Source organism: Gordionus sp. m RMFG-2023, chromosome 2 (genome assembly GCF_954871325.1).
Source record: "Gordionus sp. m RMFG-2023 chromosome 2, tfGorSpeb1-WG-v2, whole genome shotgun sequence".
Taxonomy (NCBI): domain Eukaryota; kingdom Metazoa; phylum Nematomorpha; class Gordioida; order Chordodea; family Parachordodidae; genus Gordionus; species Gordionus sp. m RMFG-2023.
The window spans coordinates 52,172,124-52,189,507 of record NC_088776.1 but is presented as its reverse complement, the minus strand read 5'-3'; the positions used below and the strand labels follow the sequence as shown (position 1 = coordinate 52,189,507).

General features: G+C 27.3%; 1 protein-coding gene across 1 annotated transcript; it reads right to left on the bottom strand.

The window, feature by feature from the left end:
• Positions 1-4,052: 4,052 nt before the first annotated feature.
• Positions 4,053-17,031, bottom strand: LOC135923602 (trafficking protein particle complex subunit 13-like). Its single transcript, XM_065458444.1, has 11 exons — positions 16,977-17,031; positions 16,767-16,935; positions 16,641-16,728; positions 16,477-16,601; positions 16,316-16,433; positions 16,103-16,230; positions 15,370-15,476; positions 15,082-15,167; positions 11,115-11,215; positions 5,155-5,314; positions 4,053-4,359 (listed from the first exon to the last, which is right to left on the bottom strand). Exons 1-11 carry the CDS (start codon positions 17,014-17,016, stop codon positions 4,252-4,254), a joined length of 1,230 nt encoding a protein of 409 aa, XP_065314516.1. The 5' UTR covers positions 17,017-17,031; the 3' UTR covers positions 4,053-4,251.
• Between the last annotated feature and the right edge of the window lie 353 nt (positions 17,032-17,384).

Below are 17,384 nucleotides of genomic sequence, written 5' to 3'. Positions count from 1 at the left end.
CTGCTTGCAATCATTGCAAGAGTATTATATAATATAAAGGCAAAACAACCCCTCTTATTAATCATTATAACAGGTTGCATTCATCACACCTCCGTAAAAATTGTTATAAAATTGACTTTTTTTAAAGCTAAGCTACTTCACTATTTTCTTTGTAAAAAAAATAATTTTTAAGACAACTTGCTAAATTTATTAATAAATAAAAATACCTTTTAAAACTGTTAATATTACAAAAGATTTTATAAGTGATCTTGATAGTTCTGTAAAATCAATATTTTCCAATACACTTAAATTGCATATGTATAATACATTTGCAGAAAAGAACAGTTGGTAAAGGAAATAATATCCAAAATTTAAGTCAGATTAATTTTTCATCTGACATATGGACTAGTTCAACCAGAGACCTAAAAAGGTACCATTTGCATGGCCCGGCCTGTATTTTTTAAAAATATATTATATTTATTTTTGATTTTTATAGCTAATTATGGCGATTTCAAATATTAGGTTTGGCCTGGATATTTATTTTAAAAAAATTCATGCCCGGTCCGCTGGCCTGGCCTGCAGGTCTCTAAGTCCATAGTTACTTTTTTAAGGCTTACAGTCCATTTTATTGATGATCATTTTAAATTAAATAACATTGAATGTTGGTCCAATAAATGAAGCACATTCAGATGAAAATATATTTAAGGCCTTTGTTAAAATAAATACAATTTTTATTTTGGATAAATTAAATTTTTTTACATATAAATTTGGATAATGCAACTAATGATAAAATCTTTATTCGTACATTTTCCTTAAAATATCCATTAATAAAATAAAGGCACATTTCCAAAGAAATTTTAGATCCATCAGTTTTTAAACTGAGAAATAAATTTGTAATCCTAAAAAGTTAAATTCATTAAAAAAATATATGTAGTTATTTTAAAACCACAATTAGATTGTGAACCTACCAAATGATTGGAGGCTTATTGTTAAAGTCTGTTATAACAAAATTTGTCATGAATTAATGACTAAAATCAAAATTATTCAAGGAAAACAAATATCATAGGTAAACTAAAATTCATAATTAGGGAATAATATATTACTTTGTCAACATATATTAGGAAATCTTATAAAACTAAAGCTATCCTATGGCCTTTATATGAAGCTACAAATATGGTATATGGGGAGAATTATCATACTAATAATTTGATTATATCATATTATATTCTAAACACTTAAAAAATAGAAAAATTGATTTCCATAAATCCTATAACAAAGGTTTTAATTAAGCATATGATAAATTGTTGGGCCATTATAATTTAACTGCCGATGATGCAATAATAACTACAATATGATTCCAAGTTTAAAGTAGAATATTTTAAATCAATATCTATTAATTATGATATTGATATATCCAAGTTAAAGGAAAAATTCAAAGAGATTTATAACAGCTATACAAATATTTTTTACCCCCATTTAAATAAATAAGATTTAATTTTAAAAGATGATAATTATTATCAAAAAATAAGGATGAATATCAACATAACAGACTAGGCATTGTTTTTAAACAAAATAATATTCAACTGTGTGAAATAGATTTATATCTGAGTAAACCATGAGCAAAGAATGATACTGGCCCGTTAATGTGGTGGAAGGCAAATGCATATCGAAAGGAATACCAACTTGCTTGTGAAAGGCTTTTCTCAGTTGGAATCAAACCACCCCCCCCCCCATCCTACAGAAATATCACCGCCTTCGTTTTCGCGCTATTCTTTAAGAGTTTTTTTTTATAATTAACGATTCAAATACTATTTATTAATATCACATTTATATAAATTAATAAAATTGTAATATATATATCAATCAAGAAATTATTATAAAGAATATTTGTTGGTCTTGTTGTATTACCAAACGTAACCATTATAAATAGATCGAAATTTTTAAATATACTTTGAATATTTATCATTTTAATAAATGATGAACATATAAAAAATACTATACTACGAATGTAAAATAAAAGTGCAGCAAAAGACTTTCTAAAAATTATTAAATAATAATGTACTAAAATATCCAAATTTTTTAATAGTCCTTCTTTAATGAATATTATTTTAAAAATAAAATTATAAGGCAAAATGCCTAAACGTATTTGCCAAAAAATGTATAAGATATAATTAAGATAAGACAATCTTTTATATGTTAGAGCAATTTTTTTTATAATATCCTCAGATCAATTTCCCGTGATATAATAATATAATGCAAATTCCTAAATTTATTGCAAATTTAAAAAATTATATTGCATCAAAAGTATAAATTAGATAATTAAGGGATGAGATTAAACAATTATAGATATAAATTTTAGAAATATAATATATCTATTTTTTATATACAATTATTTGTTTAATTAAACATAATAACATTTTTAAATACTGTTTAGAATTAAAACTTAAATTTAATATTCAAAATCACAAATGAGGAAGCTTATTAAATAATTTATTTTATTTTGCCCTAAAATCAAATAATTGTACTTTAAAAACAGGAAGATGAGTGAATCTTATTAAACGGCAAATGTCTGATTATTTACCCAATGCTTAACTAAGAATATGGGAGATACATTTCTAAGATATTCATATGGTTACCAGATCCTGCAATTTAATAGAGGTCATATTTATTTCAATTCGATTATTAAATTTTTTTTAAATATTTTCAAAAATGAAAATATGATAATAAAAAATTTCAAATTTTTTTTTGAATAGATCTGATTATTTTTTTTAAAAACAAATTGTGATTTCATCTCAAAAAATTCATTGCATAAAAATTATGAAAGATTTACCTAATAAGATTTTTTTTTATTACACATATTTATAATTTGAGGTAAAATTTGATCAAAAATCTTCACAGCTTTTTACTCAAAAGATATTCCCGTAAGGAGCATGTTAAATACTTACAAATATTTTAAATATTTATGAATAAGTTTTATTATTCAGGAATAACTCGATAAATTATGTGAATAATTCGATCGAATAATGGATAAAAAATTATTCGACGAATAATATATTTTCCTTATTCGTATTTGGTTAGAAAAATTTGATAATCGTATTCGTAGAATACGAATGAAATAATTCTATATGGGTATAAGGCAAAGAAATGTGTAGGCTTATTATAGACAAATAGGTGCAATTAGCTTTACTAAAAAGCTAGATTTCGTTAATAGTTGTCCAAACTTTTCTACCCATTTAACATTATTTATTACACCTTTATGATACTCTCTTCATAAATTTTAAAATGAATAACTTAAATTGTTAATGCCCTAATAACAAATTATCAAAATATTGTAGAATTCTAAAAAAAAACTCCCTCATTTATAATCAAAGCTAGTATATTGTTTGGCAAGAATATGAGTTCGCTGTCTAACCCTTTTAAATTTCATTTAAAAGGATAGCAGAAAGTTTTATTTAAAAAATAATGTCTAAGTATTAATTTTTAATATACATTTTGACCTATTTCATCTAAATATTTAATTTAATAGATAACCCCTCAATAAATTTATCCTACCCCCCCCCCCCGCCCCCTACCTCCTACCAGCCTCAAAAAAAATTACAAACTGTTCCTACACCCTTCTTCCCTCCCCACTCATTTAGATGCTGGACATAAGTAGTGATGCAAAATCGTCTCCACTCAAGCCGATTCCGAAACAACTTGGCATGGGCTAGGCTTTGGAACGGGAGCCAAAAAATCGACTGAGCTGAAAAATTGGGTTCTTGGAGTGCCAGGGTATTAATTTTAATTTTTATATAAACCGTTAAAAATTGTAACCTGATAATAATGTTTATACTCTTATAGACTTGTTATCATATTTGACTATTTTCTAAGAAAAATAAAATATTGATAAGAAAATTTTATTAGTTTTGAGAATATTAATTCAAGCTAGATGTATTATGAATGGACCGTTATCGAAAATGACTTAGATATTGATTGACTTCTTATTTTTTTAAAAAAAAATCTTTTACTAGTAATTTTTATTTAGGAATATTTTCAATTTTTTCCAAAATGCGAAAGAAACAATTGTCATTTTAAACCTTTACCATTTTTTTTGAAGTAAATTTGTAAGAAGGGTGTCATATTATTAATTGTGAGGAACAATTTATCGTAAACACACTTCTGAATAGCATTATATATTAATTACAATGTTATTATGGACGTTGGATAGAAAGAAACAGATAGTGGTCGTAATATATTTACTAATAGGATAGACATTAGGGTTTTATTTTTGTTTCAGGCCGGTATAGAGATTATCGGATCCATAACGTACACCTGTCCAATGTTATCGTATTCGTAGGTTCGATTCAGGAAGGTATCCAACAAGCGTATACCTGATATAGACTGTTTAAAAAAAAACATAGGGATTTTTAAAAAACCAAAAAATAAAATGGTTTTTATTTTCAACGTAAAAAACAGGTAAAAATCAGAACAAAAACAGGCTACTACTATATCAATGAAATTTTGAAGATAAGGGAAATTAAATTTATGGAGTTAATTTTCTTTTTCTTATAAAAAAAGTTGGTTTATTTTAATAAACATAATTTAATAAAAATAAGCGAGTTATAAAATGATTGATAGTAAATTTTGTATCTAAATATTGATCATTTCTTAAAATAATTGCGTAATGAAAAATTGGTAAATTATATTTTTCGATATGGATTTTAGTAATAATAAAACAATTTTATTTTAAACAGAAAAAACATATATATTATTCCTAATAATTACCATGTAAATTTATAAATTTTTACTATATTTTACAAATTATGAATATTTATGATTAGATAAATATTAATTTTTAAATTAAAGATGTAGATGCAGTTAATTGTTACGTGCTATTTGCTAGTTTTAAAGATAGATGAATAAGGGTTTTTTTTATAAATATATATATTTTTTTAATTTATCTATTTGAATTAAGCAGTACAAAAATTAAATTTCTACATTATTTTAAAATAAGAGAGGTGAATTTCGTAAAAGAACCTGAGGAAATGGGAACATTTATTTATGTAATAAAATGGCTTGTATTATAGTAATCTAGTGTTTCTTAAATTTAACATCGAAAATATTAATTAAAAAAAATTTGGATTATGTATTTTTTTTTCCTCATAATAAAATAATATCCGGTTTACAATTTTTAACCTTAAATCCGGGATGGGTAGCGTATACTGTGAGTGGAAGGAGGGAGTGTTGACCTGGTTCTAATTTTCCAAGATGTTTCTTTGTCATTCCTAGCCAAAATATGTTTTGTTTGGTGTTCATGTCATCTATCAAACGCATATCCAAATCCATCACTCTTTCTCTAAAACCATAAAAAAAAGTTTATTTCTTTCCTGCCATTATTCTCGCTTTATATCCAGTGTTTAAATGGAAATTGGTAGGGTGGGGGGTAGGAGATATATACTAGTGATCTGCATTGGGCCTAATTTTTCAAGCCCGGCCCGGCTCAAAATTTTTTTAAAAAAAATTTGCCGGTCCGATCTGAACGGGAAATATTTTTAAAAAGTTTTGCCGGCCCGGCCGGAACCCGAAATTTATGTAAAAAAATTTTCCGGCTCGGCCAGGCCCGAATTTATTTAAATATAGAAATTAATTTTTATAATTAGTTAAAATAAAAGACATATGTTATATAGCGTTTAGTTTCAATAAATTAAATAAAAATTTTTATTTTACATAAAAAATTCAATATAAAATTGATAAATTTAGATATATTTAATAAAATTTCCAAGGTCCGACCCGACCCGGCCCGAATTTTTTTTAAAAATATTAGGCCCGGCCCGAACCCGATTATTCCCGAGGCCCGAGCCGGACTCGGGCCGGGCCTAACTTTGCAGATCTCTAATATATACATCAAAAATTTTTCAGGGTGGTAGGAGAAAAATTCTGGGGGAAATTAAATTTCTTTTTCACTTTAATTTGAATATTAAAATTAATAAAATATGATTTGTTTAGTTATATAATAGTGCTAGAAAGATTCCGTGGTAACAATAAATGTCCTATAAATAATATGCTAAATAAAATAGGGAAACAGTCTTTCAAACTTTTTAATAACTATTAATTCGTAGTGAACTAGAAACAAATATACAAACCAATGAATCTAGCTAGGACATCAATTGTCTAAAAGAAAAGCAAAACAAACTTGACCGCAGGTTTCTAATTACAGAACTGCAAGTAATTAAGATTTATGTCTAAACCGATTTTTTGCCGATATTAAAATGGCCTGGTTATAAATGTATATTTTGAAATTGACACAAGATTGACAGATATTTCTAATATAACCATCTTAGAATGTTAATAACATCTAAAAATATGTTATCGAACAAAAATAATTTAAGAAGGGGTTGGTAACGGAAAATAAATCAGCTTAGGTTTTGGATCCGCAAAACTAATTTTGAATAAATTTCAAATCGTTCGATTCTAAATCCTTAAAATAATTTTTTGCTCTATATATAAGATGTGATGTTGTATTGCTATTCCAAGATGTTTATACATAAATATTAGATACCAATCTCGTATCAATTCCGTTGCCTAAGCCTCGAGATTTAGTTGATAGATGTCCAAACCTTTAACTATGAGCAAAATTTTCAAGCTTTGTGTAATATTTTTCTGGAAAAATATATCAGCCGTTTTTAAAACATGGGTTCAATTAGATCCTTTTCATACATTATATATCATTCATTTATTTTTCTGGCATCCCCTCCCCTAGCATCTTTTCCAGCCTCATGAAGACCCTGAAGAAAGGTAAGAAATAGGCTAGCTCTGACAAAATTAGATAAAAAAACTTATAGTTAAATAAAATTACAATATGTTCTGCAAACAATTTTATAGATTTCTTAATAACGATGGAAGATATTTAATCCCCAAAATTTAAAATCACAAATGAAATATAATTAATATTATACAAACTATTTATTATTAGAATATTCTATATTTTTTTAAAAAATTGCATTTTTATATTGGAATATAATGAACGTGTGTTTTTGTATAAAATTAATATATTTTTTATAGATTTATAAATATAGGTCTTATTTAATAAAAATTTGGTCTCGTTTATCAAATCAAAGGATTTACTTTTATATATTAAATAAAACAATTCTACTACAAAGAGGTATAAATTAAAACTAAGAATAAATTATTACCGATTAAATATAATCAAACGATCCTGATTTTGTTAGGTTTTAAATATGACATAAAGTAATTTTGGAAATAAAAGGTGATTCTAAATCTATATCTTGTAATTTCAAAATTTTGACCTGGCAACCCTCTAGGTGGGTGATAATAAACTGGGTTGTTACTAAGTAATACAAAAATTAACCTCAAGAATGTATAAGGCTGTCAGCTAAATATCCAAAATATTATTAATAAACTTCGGTAACTATCGAAAAAAGAGAAATATAAGCTACTTATAATTTTAAAAAATAAATAGTGGCCTTAATCATTTTTACGAATTTTATTAATGTTTTAAGGTTAGAAAAATTAATAAAACTTAGCTTAAAAAGTTGTGAATTTTTAGGAAAAAAAGTATTAATTTATATTTTTCAGATAATAATAAGAAATGGGTAGTTATATTATCAAAATGGGAAGCATTTAAATTAAATGGGAAGTATAAAAATAATTTAATAGGAATTATAAATTTCTTACAAAACTTTAAAATATTTTTGATGGAAGATTTTAGAAATGTTTCATAATATTATAAAGTTATGAAGTCTTGAAATTTTGAGGTTTTTAAAATATATTTAGGTCATAGCTTAAAGTGAAACCGTTTTAAACTTAAAATATCATTGTAATTAAATGAATTTTTGATTCAGCATTAAAATTTAAATATCAATTTATATATTATAAAGCCATTTAATTTATCCTTAATCTACAAATATTGTTACTTTTTCCCTATCCACCGTAAAATGCCTATTCTTATTCAAAAAAATTGGAAAAAAATGGCTCCTAACTCAACCGCTTATGTAGATATGAATAGTGTTGTTAAACGACTCGATTTAAGTTTATTTTTATAAACGGCTAATTCAATATTTTAGTCAGAAAAATATTGTCTAAGCCTCAAGATTTCGCCTATAGATGCCCAAGCCATCGTACCACCTATGATCAAAATTTTCAGGCTTGCTTAATACTTTTCTGGATAAAATATTAAGATAGCCGTTTTAAAAAATAGACTCAAATCGAGCCGTTTAACAACACTAACGATGGGTACATATTTTGGAAGGCAAAATTTTGCTATTATTAATTTACACTATTTTAGTTTTGCCAAGTACTGGCCCTCTAATTTTCTTTACCATTGACTCTTAGAAAGCTATGAGCGCTCCTTATGTCCAAAACTGATACTGAATATTAGGAATAAAATCAACCTGTAAAAAAAATTATACTTGATACGGTATTTTGGCATCTGCTAAAAATTTGACAGCTATCAATAAGATCAATTATACTTAGCAATTAAAATATATTTTCCCATGGACTTGGACAGAGATTTAACGACTGGTGGAAACGTAGAAGTTGCAAAACTAGCTGTTGTGTGTGACCCAAATAGTAATACCATAACCAATAATAAAAAAAGAGCGATCATTCATGCAATAATAGATATTTTCCACAATCACTCTGGACCAACATCTAATGAACAAGAACGAAAGATTCTGATTGGAGCAGCATTCATATGCTTTAGTACGGGACTTATATGCACGAAAACAGTTGGTTCTACGATTGTTCCAGATGGAGAATGGCGAAAAATTCCATATTCTACATATCGCTTTGCACAAATAACTGCACAGCAACAGTCAGAAATCAACAATGCAATATCAAGTTATAATATATATGTATGTACAACATTGATAGCAGCTACAAAAATAAATTGGTACAAAGAGAATTGTCACACTGGCCAGGAGGAGTATACAGGTTATGTAAAAGAGGTGGTAACTAATCTATTTGACCCAGCAACTGGTCTCGCACTTAGAAGCATTATTGATCAAATTGGCCAATGGTCTTCTACAAGAGCGGTACTCATACAATTAGGCCTAGCCAATGTGTGCCCTCCATGCCCAGTAATTGAAGTAGATGCAAATAGTTGCATAAAACCTCGAGATGATATTAAATCCTTGATCAAAAGCAACCCAGCAGGAACAACTCTACATTTTATAGCATTTGAAATGGTAAGGCTTATGTTTCCCACAATAATTATGTGCCCAGGAATATCAGATTTCTCTCATTTGTACCATATCTGTTCAATCATTAATAAGCATCCAGCATTATATCATGTTAAGGCTGAATACTTGTGTGAAGGGATAACTACCCTTGCTGAAAAAATAGAATTCTTTGATGAGGATGCAGAGGCTTACCTTGGCAGAATTGGGACGTTTGGTAATGCAATTATACCAAATGGAATCCTTATGCAGGCTCTTCGCCAAAATTTTGGGAATTATCAAAATGCACCAGATTACAGTGTAGATTATGAAATTGCATTATCAAACTTTGATAAAGATGGGACTGTTGTATCTACCGCTAATTTGAGAGGAGTGGAAGAACAATTAGCTGTTTACCTAGCAATATCTAAAGTTTTTGGAAAAACTCCACTAGCTTTAGCTGAGTTTTCTCAACTGGTTAATAATATTTAGATATTGTTACTTTTTATTATAAAAATGCAATAAATTTTTAATTATATAAAATTTTATTTAGAAAAAATAATAATAGTGTTTTTCTGTATGTTGAGCCAATTTGTCTGGTAAGAGCCACTCCATGATGGGCATATTCAAATATAAATTATTTGTACTGAATTAATTAATTTCTGTTAAACATAAAAAAATTATACTGATGAAAAGAACATGTGATCAAGTTATAAACAAATTAAATTCCTTTATTGCCAAGCAATTTTTGAGGTGAAGAGTTTTTTTTATTGTTTCTTTTTAAGACATGCATTTTTTACAGCAAATTAGTTACCACTAAGAAAAGCCTTTCACAAGTAGTTTAATCATAACCTTGTTAAATATCCGATTGATTATCAAAAGAAATGACAAATGATTAAATTTTATTTTAAAAAATAATTATTATTAAGAATATTGTGAATTTTCAATCAAATTATTTAAATAAAAAAAAATTTGTCTAATAAACAAATAATTCATTGAATATTTGTATTATTAAAATCGAACAAAAATTCTAATTGAATAATTTATTTGTATTCAAGAAAAACGAATAATTTACTAATTGTTTTTGATTCAAGGCGAATCTATGATTCAATTCGTTTTTGAATATGCCTATTCTAAATGCCATGTTAAAAATAAATAGTTTTAATTAAAGTGAATAAAAAGAAATTTTTATTTATAAAAACAAATTTCCTATATATTTTTAAATATAAAACTTATATATATCATATAAAATCTAATTATAAAATATACAAATTTATAATGCTTTAAATTATGTTCAACTATTAAAATATAAAACCTATGATAAAAACTTAAAAATAATGCAAAATTTCAAATAACTACACTAAAAATAAATAAATTCTAAAAATATTTATTTTATATCTATGTATATAATATATAATAAATATTACAATCAATTATCACTTTAAATTAGAACATGAAGATTTTGAAGCTGATAATATACTTTTTGGACACATTTTACATTTGGTAAGAATAGTTTATTTAATGTAAGATGTTACTGTAAAGCATTTATTATATTTGGACTATGGTAATGTTCTGATTCTGAATTTTTAGAATCAGATCATGGTGAAATAACAACATCCATGCTTATGCTAATCTATAAAATATAATAACTTCAAATTACTAAACTATATTTTAGGACATAAAGAGTGGCTGATTAAAAAATGTAATAAAAGAAACAACTTATTAAGAAATAAAACTTTTCTCTAAAAAAAATTGGATTAATATTTTTTCTTTTCAAATGAATAAAAATAAGAAGATATTCTAAAATAGAACGAACGTTCAAGTTCAAAATTCGTCAAAAATAAAAAGAATGCTATTCATCATTTTATTCAAAAACCCCACTTCATTCACGAACGCGTTCATATAACATTACAAAAATTCTTATTCGTTACTTTTAAATAATTATTAAACATGACTAATATATATATAAATATTGCTAACGTAAAATTGGTGATTCTACAATTCAAAGCAAAAGATTTTTCCATTTCAATTTGATCTGGAATGGTTTCAACTTGCAATAATATATCGGGTATCTGTGATGGCTTTTATAAATAAACGATTTAGTAAAATAAAGAATGTAAAATTTATTTAAAAAAATTATGCTTGGTAATTAAATACCTTATCTACCATTATAAAATTGGCACATCTCATAAAAATATATAAATTAAATTAATCTCATTTTGATAGACACAAAATATATTATAAAACCTATATGTATAACACAAGAATTTTTAGAAATAAATTATAAAAAGTGGGTACGACTAAAATACACGCCCCTTATGAAAGAAATTTAATTTAAATTATATTAGTATAGAATCATATTTAGCTTCATAAAATAAGGCAGAAAATGTTTTTTTTTTATTTTTTAAAAAAATGGTAACATAATAAAATTTTAAAAATTATTTTTTTACATGACTAAAATACGCGCCCCTTATTAAAGAAGCTTAATTTATAAAAAAATGAACGTAGAATCCTATAGAGCTTATTAAAAGGTATAAAAAAATGTTAATATTATATTTTAAAACTTTTTATAACCTAGTGGGCTTTTGAAAAAACAATTTTTTTTTTGATTGAACTATGCGCCCCGTATCAAGGAAGCTTATTTCATAAAAAATTAATGCATAATCGTATTAAGCTCATTAAGAGGAATCTCGGAAGAGGAGATCCATACTCTCAATATTCAAGCATAGACAGATAAATGTAAACTTACAGCCAAGCATTTTCTTAACGCAATATGTCTGGCCGAATCCATGCCCAATTTCCAATTGAAGGGGAGAGATATTTATGAATTCCCAGCCCCCAAGTTATATGTTAAGGAAATGAATTTAAATTCATCGCTCGAATACTTAAGGGCTATCGCATCCAAAACACAGATATACGCCAAGTCAGTCGCCTGGGGATGGGACAAAATAAAATATGAGTCCCAAAACTCCATATGCAGATTCGTTGGAGGAGCCCCCCCCCCGAACCTCAACCCTGCCTATGGAGGTGGCCGTAAACAGGCAACAATTTCCAAAGGTAAACTAGGCACCACCGATGACGATGAGCCGACCATTATTTCAATCACCAACAAGAACGGAATCAAGCGAGGCACTAGGCCTAACCGTAAATGAATTCGTTCTCTCGCTCCCCCCGTCCGCCCAACAATTAGGAATTTCAGAGGCCCTAGCACCCTGGGCGAATACCTGCATCTCGTCGTTGGACAAAGAACACATTCGCCAATGGATCCGAGACGTCAGGCGCTAGAAGTATTCGCCAGGGGGGGGGGGTGTTAGAGGAAGAACCTGCCGAGGGAGACGACGCAGAAACAGAAGACCAAGAAGCTTCCTTCGACCTACCCATCACGGAGCAATTTGAGCACGAAGGGGAACTAATAATCCTGGCGAATATTTTTATGGATAGAATTTCCCCTTACGCCAACGCTGTCTTGCCTCCGTCAGCGCCAACGGTCGACAGCGCAACTATGGGACGATTCCATAAGTTGCTCAGACTGATGGGTATCGACACAACGGACGCAGTCCCAATAAATTTAGGAGCTTCTTTATATCTCGCGACGTTCATCTTAAAGCCACATCCTCTGCAATCTCCGTTTACTAGAAAAGTCGCCTTAGAGGATTTTGCCCTGAATTCGACAATCAAGCTATAGCGGATCATGGGGGGGGGGGGGTACTTTCGAAATAGATTCATTAGGCTCGCATCAAGATACCAGCCCATCATTGACCAACTATTAAACGCCGGGGTAATCGAGCAGACAGACACGGCATTTTGCTCACCCTTATTCTTAAATAATCTCGGATTTTTCGAATGTCTCAAAGAACTTTATCAAATATCCAGTTAGACTAAAAACGATAATGATTGCACCGATGCTAGCGAGCGCAAGAAAGGCAACAAAAATTTATTTAAAATCAGTTTTCTATTTAATCCCGCTAGCGCAATCAATGAGAAGATTCTTTGGCTTCGCTACGGCTAACAATAAATACCGCTACAAGACATTGCCAATGGGAGCCGGTTCGCCCTACGCTCTCCAAAATATAGTATTCTCTGTGCAAAAATAATCAAAAGGGCTAATTATTCTGTATACCTAGACGACGTCATCGTCTTCCACGCAAACGAGCGAATAGTTTTCGAAGATACAATGAGCCTCCTGGACCATGCAGCACTTACAAATCCCCACAATTTCTTTATCCCTGTTGAACAAGGAGTTTGAGAGATAATTATTTTTTGACTATAAATTTAGATAAATAATACGCCACTAAAATTTGAAAATATATTAATTAGAAATATATATAATCATAAAAAATATAAGCATTTAACATTACACCATTTATTAAATTTTAACATTGCTTATTTAAAAGTAAAGTTTAGAACTTCTTCCTTAAATCGGAATAAAGCAGCAGGAACATATTTTATATTGTACCTATTTTAAAACGTCCTTATTTTAGTGTATCTTTGTTAAAAATAATTTATTTATATTAAAATGTTTATTAGAATATTAAGAATAAATAGTTAACATTATTGCAATTTTCTCCTAAAAAGATATGTATTTTTTGTAAATTACTTCCATTTATGAAATATATTTCAATACTGGGATAACGCGCTCTCATCCTAGCTATCATATGCCTCCCACCCCCCTTAGATGGAACCAGAAAATTGTATTAAGATGTTAAGGTAGGCAGGGAGAATAACAAAATGAAGAAAGTTTTAATTTTATTTATTTAAAAACATCTATATATACTTTTCAAAAATAGTTAGTATAAAATCATTTTAAACGAAACTATTAAGTTAATAGTATAAAATCAGTCCGTAAGGTATTTTAATATTCTCTTTTCTTTTGATAAAGTTAAAAAAAAATTGTTAAGATTTTACAGAAAAACCATTTTTTTGAAAACTTATAACATAAATAACGAGGGCTCCTATCGATTTATAGCTTGTTTGAAAAAAATCAATTTCATTGACTAGATCCTATTGATAATCTAAGCTAAATTCTGTATAAGTAGCGTTATATTTACCAAAAAATTTCGATATTTCTAATTATATTTTTTGATTGGCAAAATGCTAATTCTGTATTCATTGTTAAAAAATAATGTATATTTAAGGATGGCGCGTATTTTAGTCAAAAAAAGGAGAAATTAAGTGTTTTTTCCAAATCTCAATAAGTTATAAATAATTTAATTTATAAACTTAATATTAACATTTTTTGATTCCTCTTAATGAGCTTAATACGATTATGCTTTAATTTTTAATATAAGCTTCTTTGATAGGGGGCGCGTAAGTCAAAAAAATATTTTTAAAAAAATAATTAATAATACCATTTTCTGAATCTCCTTAAAAAGTTATACATGATTCTGTATTCATTTTTTTAAAATAATGTATATTCAATGGGGGCGCGTAGTTTAGTCAAAAAAAGAAGAAATTAAGTGTTTTTTCCAAATCTCAATAAGTTAATAATTATTTATAAACTTAATATTAACATTTTTTGATTCCTCTTAATACGATTATGCATTAATTTTTTATGACATAAGCTTCCTTGATAGGGGGCGCGTAGTTTAGTCAAAAAAAATTTGTTTTATCAAAAGCCCACTAGGTTATAATAAGTTTTAAAATATAATATTAACATTTTTTTATACCTTTTAATAAGCTCTATATATTCTACGTTCACTCTTTATAAATTAAGCTTCTTTAATAGGGGGCGCGTAGGGACGCGTATTTTAATCATATAAAAAAAATATTTTTTTTAAATTTTACTATGTTTCTATTTTTTTTTAAATAAAAAAAAACATTTTCCGCCTTATCTTATGAAGCTAAATACGATTCTATACTAATATAATTTAAATTAAGCTTCTTTCATAGGGGGCGCGTAGGGTTTCTACCCTTTTATTCATATTTATTTGGAATATATTCTACTCACTAAGCGATGTAGTTGGCTGGTTTGCAGAGCTCCCTTTTCCCCATAAGGCCCTCTCCAGGATATGTGTAATTTACCTACATCAGTAACTTCAATAAAAGGTATTTTTTTTATATAAGAGGGAAATTTGTTAAAAATGAATAGTTATTATAATAATTCTTAAAAATGATTGCAAAAACATGTTATCCCCTCTTGTACTATAAATTTTTAAAGATATAATATACATTCAGATTCTTATTTTAAAAATGCTCAAATAAAATAAAGTTCAATACAATAATAATTTATATTTACGAGTTAATGTCTCTTTGTTTTGAATGGGTTTTTTCTTTATGTACAAACAAAATAGGTATTGTCTCACATCCATAGGATTCAGGCAATTGATTTTGTTAAATATGAATCTTATTTAATAAACATTAAAAAAATTTTTAATTATGATTAATAAAGTTAACAGTTTAAATGATGCCTTAATCTTGGTTCATAGGAGGATTAATAAACTTTAATAATTTTATAATATCTAAAAGAAATATAACAGAATTTGTGCATAAACAATGGTTCATACATCTATTATTGTTTTAAATGGTAGATCCATAAAAAATAATTTCTACATAAATATTTTATTTAATAAACCCAAAATAATTTAAAGAGCCAAAAGATGCTACTAGTAGAATGAGCTCACATTTTAAAAAACTTACAAATCAAAACCAAAAGAAAATTGGGTTCAAAAAATCAAAAATAAATAGATGCGATCCATAATAAATGGGATGGGGGGGGGGTTAAGGGAGCTTTAATCTCCCTGCAATGACAGCAATGATAGAGCAAAAGTGAATTTTTTTCTATATTCTTTGTCTAAATTTTTTTATATGATTAAAGATTATAATATAGTTATATTATTATTTTTAAATTGAAAAATTATTAGTTTTTGAAATTTGATATTATATATGACATAATATATGACAAATAAAAAGTATTTGAATATATGATAAAGATCAAATCTTAATTATAAATGATTCTTTATTAAATATACTCGTTATTGTTATCATAATTGGCATCTTTAACTATGTAATTTGAGTGAGGAAACAAAGCCATTTGTTCAAGCACCAAGGGATGGTTGGTTAAATTTTGTACTTGAGTTTCAAGAAAAACTTTACCAGTCTTTTTATGTTTAATATATTACATAAATATATATTTGGATCAGGTGAATACTTAATAATTCTAATAATAATTAAAAATTAATTACTTCAGAATTATAAAATTTTGTTTTAACATCTAATGGTTTGTTGACTTGAAATTTAAAAAATTTTCTAAAATGCATTGTCTGCCCTTCATTTGCTGAATATGTAACTTCACATACCAAACTTAATAGGAGATGATACAAATAATAATAAATTTCAGTATTACACATGAGAGCCCAATTCCTTAACCTCATGCTGAATAATTTGATCATAATTATTATTTACATCAATTTCCTTTATAATATCTGGGTTATAAATATTTATTTTTTGAGTCCCAGTTTGGATATAAATCTAATGCAAGATATATAAATGCAAATAAAGTTAGGTTACATTTAAAATAATTTGAAAGACTTTTTGATCTGATTGCAAATTATGTACTGTGACATAGGCTTTAAATGTTTCACCAAGATATATTGTACTAATGTTTATGTTAAATTATAATTTAAAACTATATACCCAAATGTTTGAGGAAGCTTCAACATTACTCCTACAGAGGATGGTACATCATACTCGGAACATATAAATTCATTGAGCAAATCTTTTTTTAGAATATCAGTCCCATAATCCCTAGTCTCTCCACAGAAAAACATATTTGAGTTAAATGTAGGTAAAGTAAGCCGCATGACTATAATTAGGATATAATCATATCAAACACTTAAAATTAACCTTTCAACTCAATTAAATGTAGTTTTTCAGTCACACTCATCGTATTTAAATTTAACCATATGTTTTAGGATTGATGTTTTAATGGTATCGTCCCTTTTTTTAATTAGGTGTTTTGTCGTTTTGCTAAAACTTAAATTTTTCCAATTGATTCCCATTGATTCCCAAAATTGTAAGTATAATCGTAAATTTCTATGTCCCACCTAAAAGGAATGAGCGATTAGCCTTTGTAGATATAATGATTAACATAATACACTCCTTACCAGAGAGATATAACATCATAATATTGGGAGATCTAAATATGGATATAGGCAGAGAAGTGGAATATATGAATAGAAATGTCACTGGGCATGCTACCTTAGAACAGAGTAATAGCGAATACAGTAAGAAATTACTTGACTTCTGTTGTAA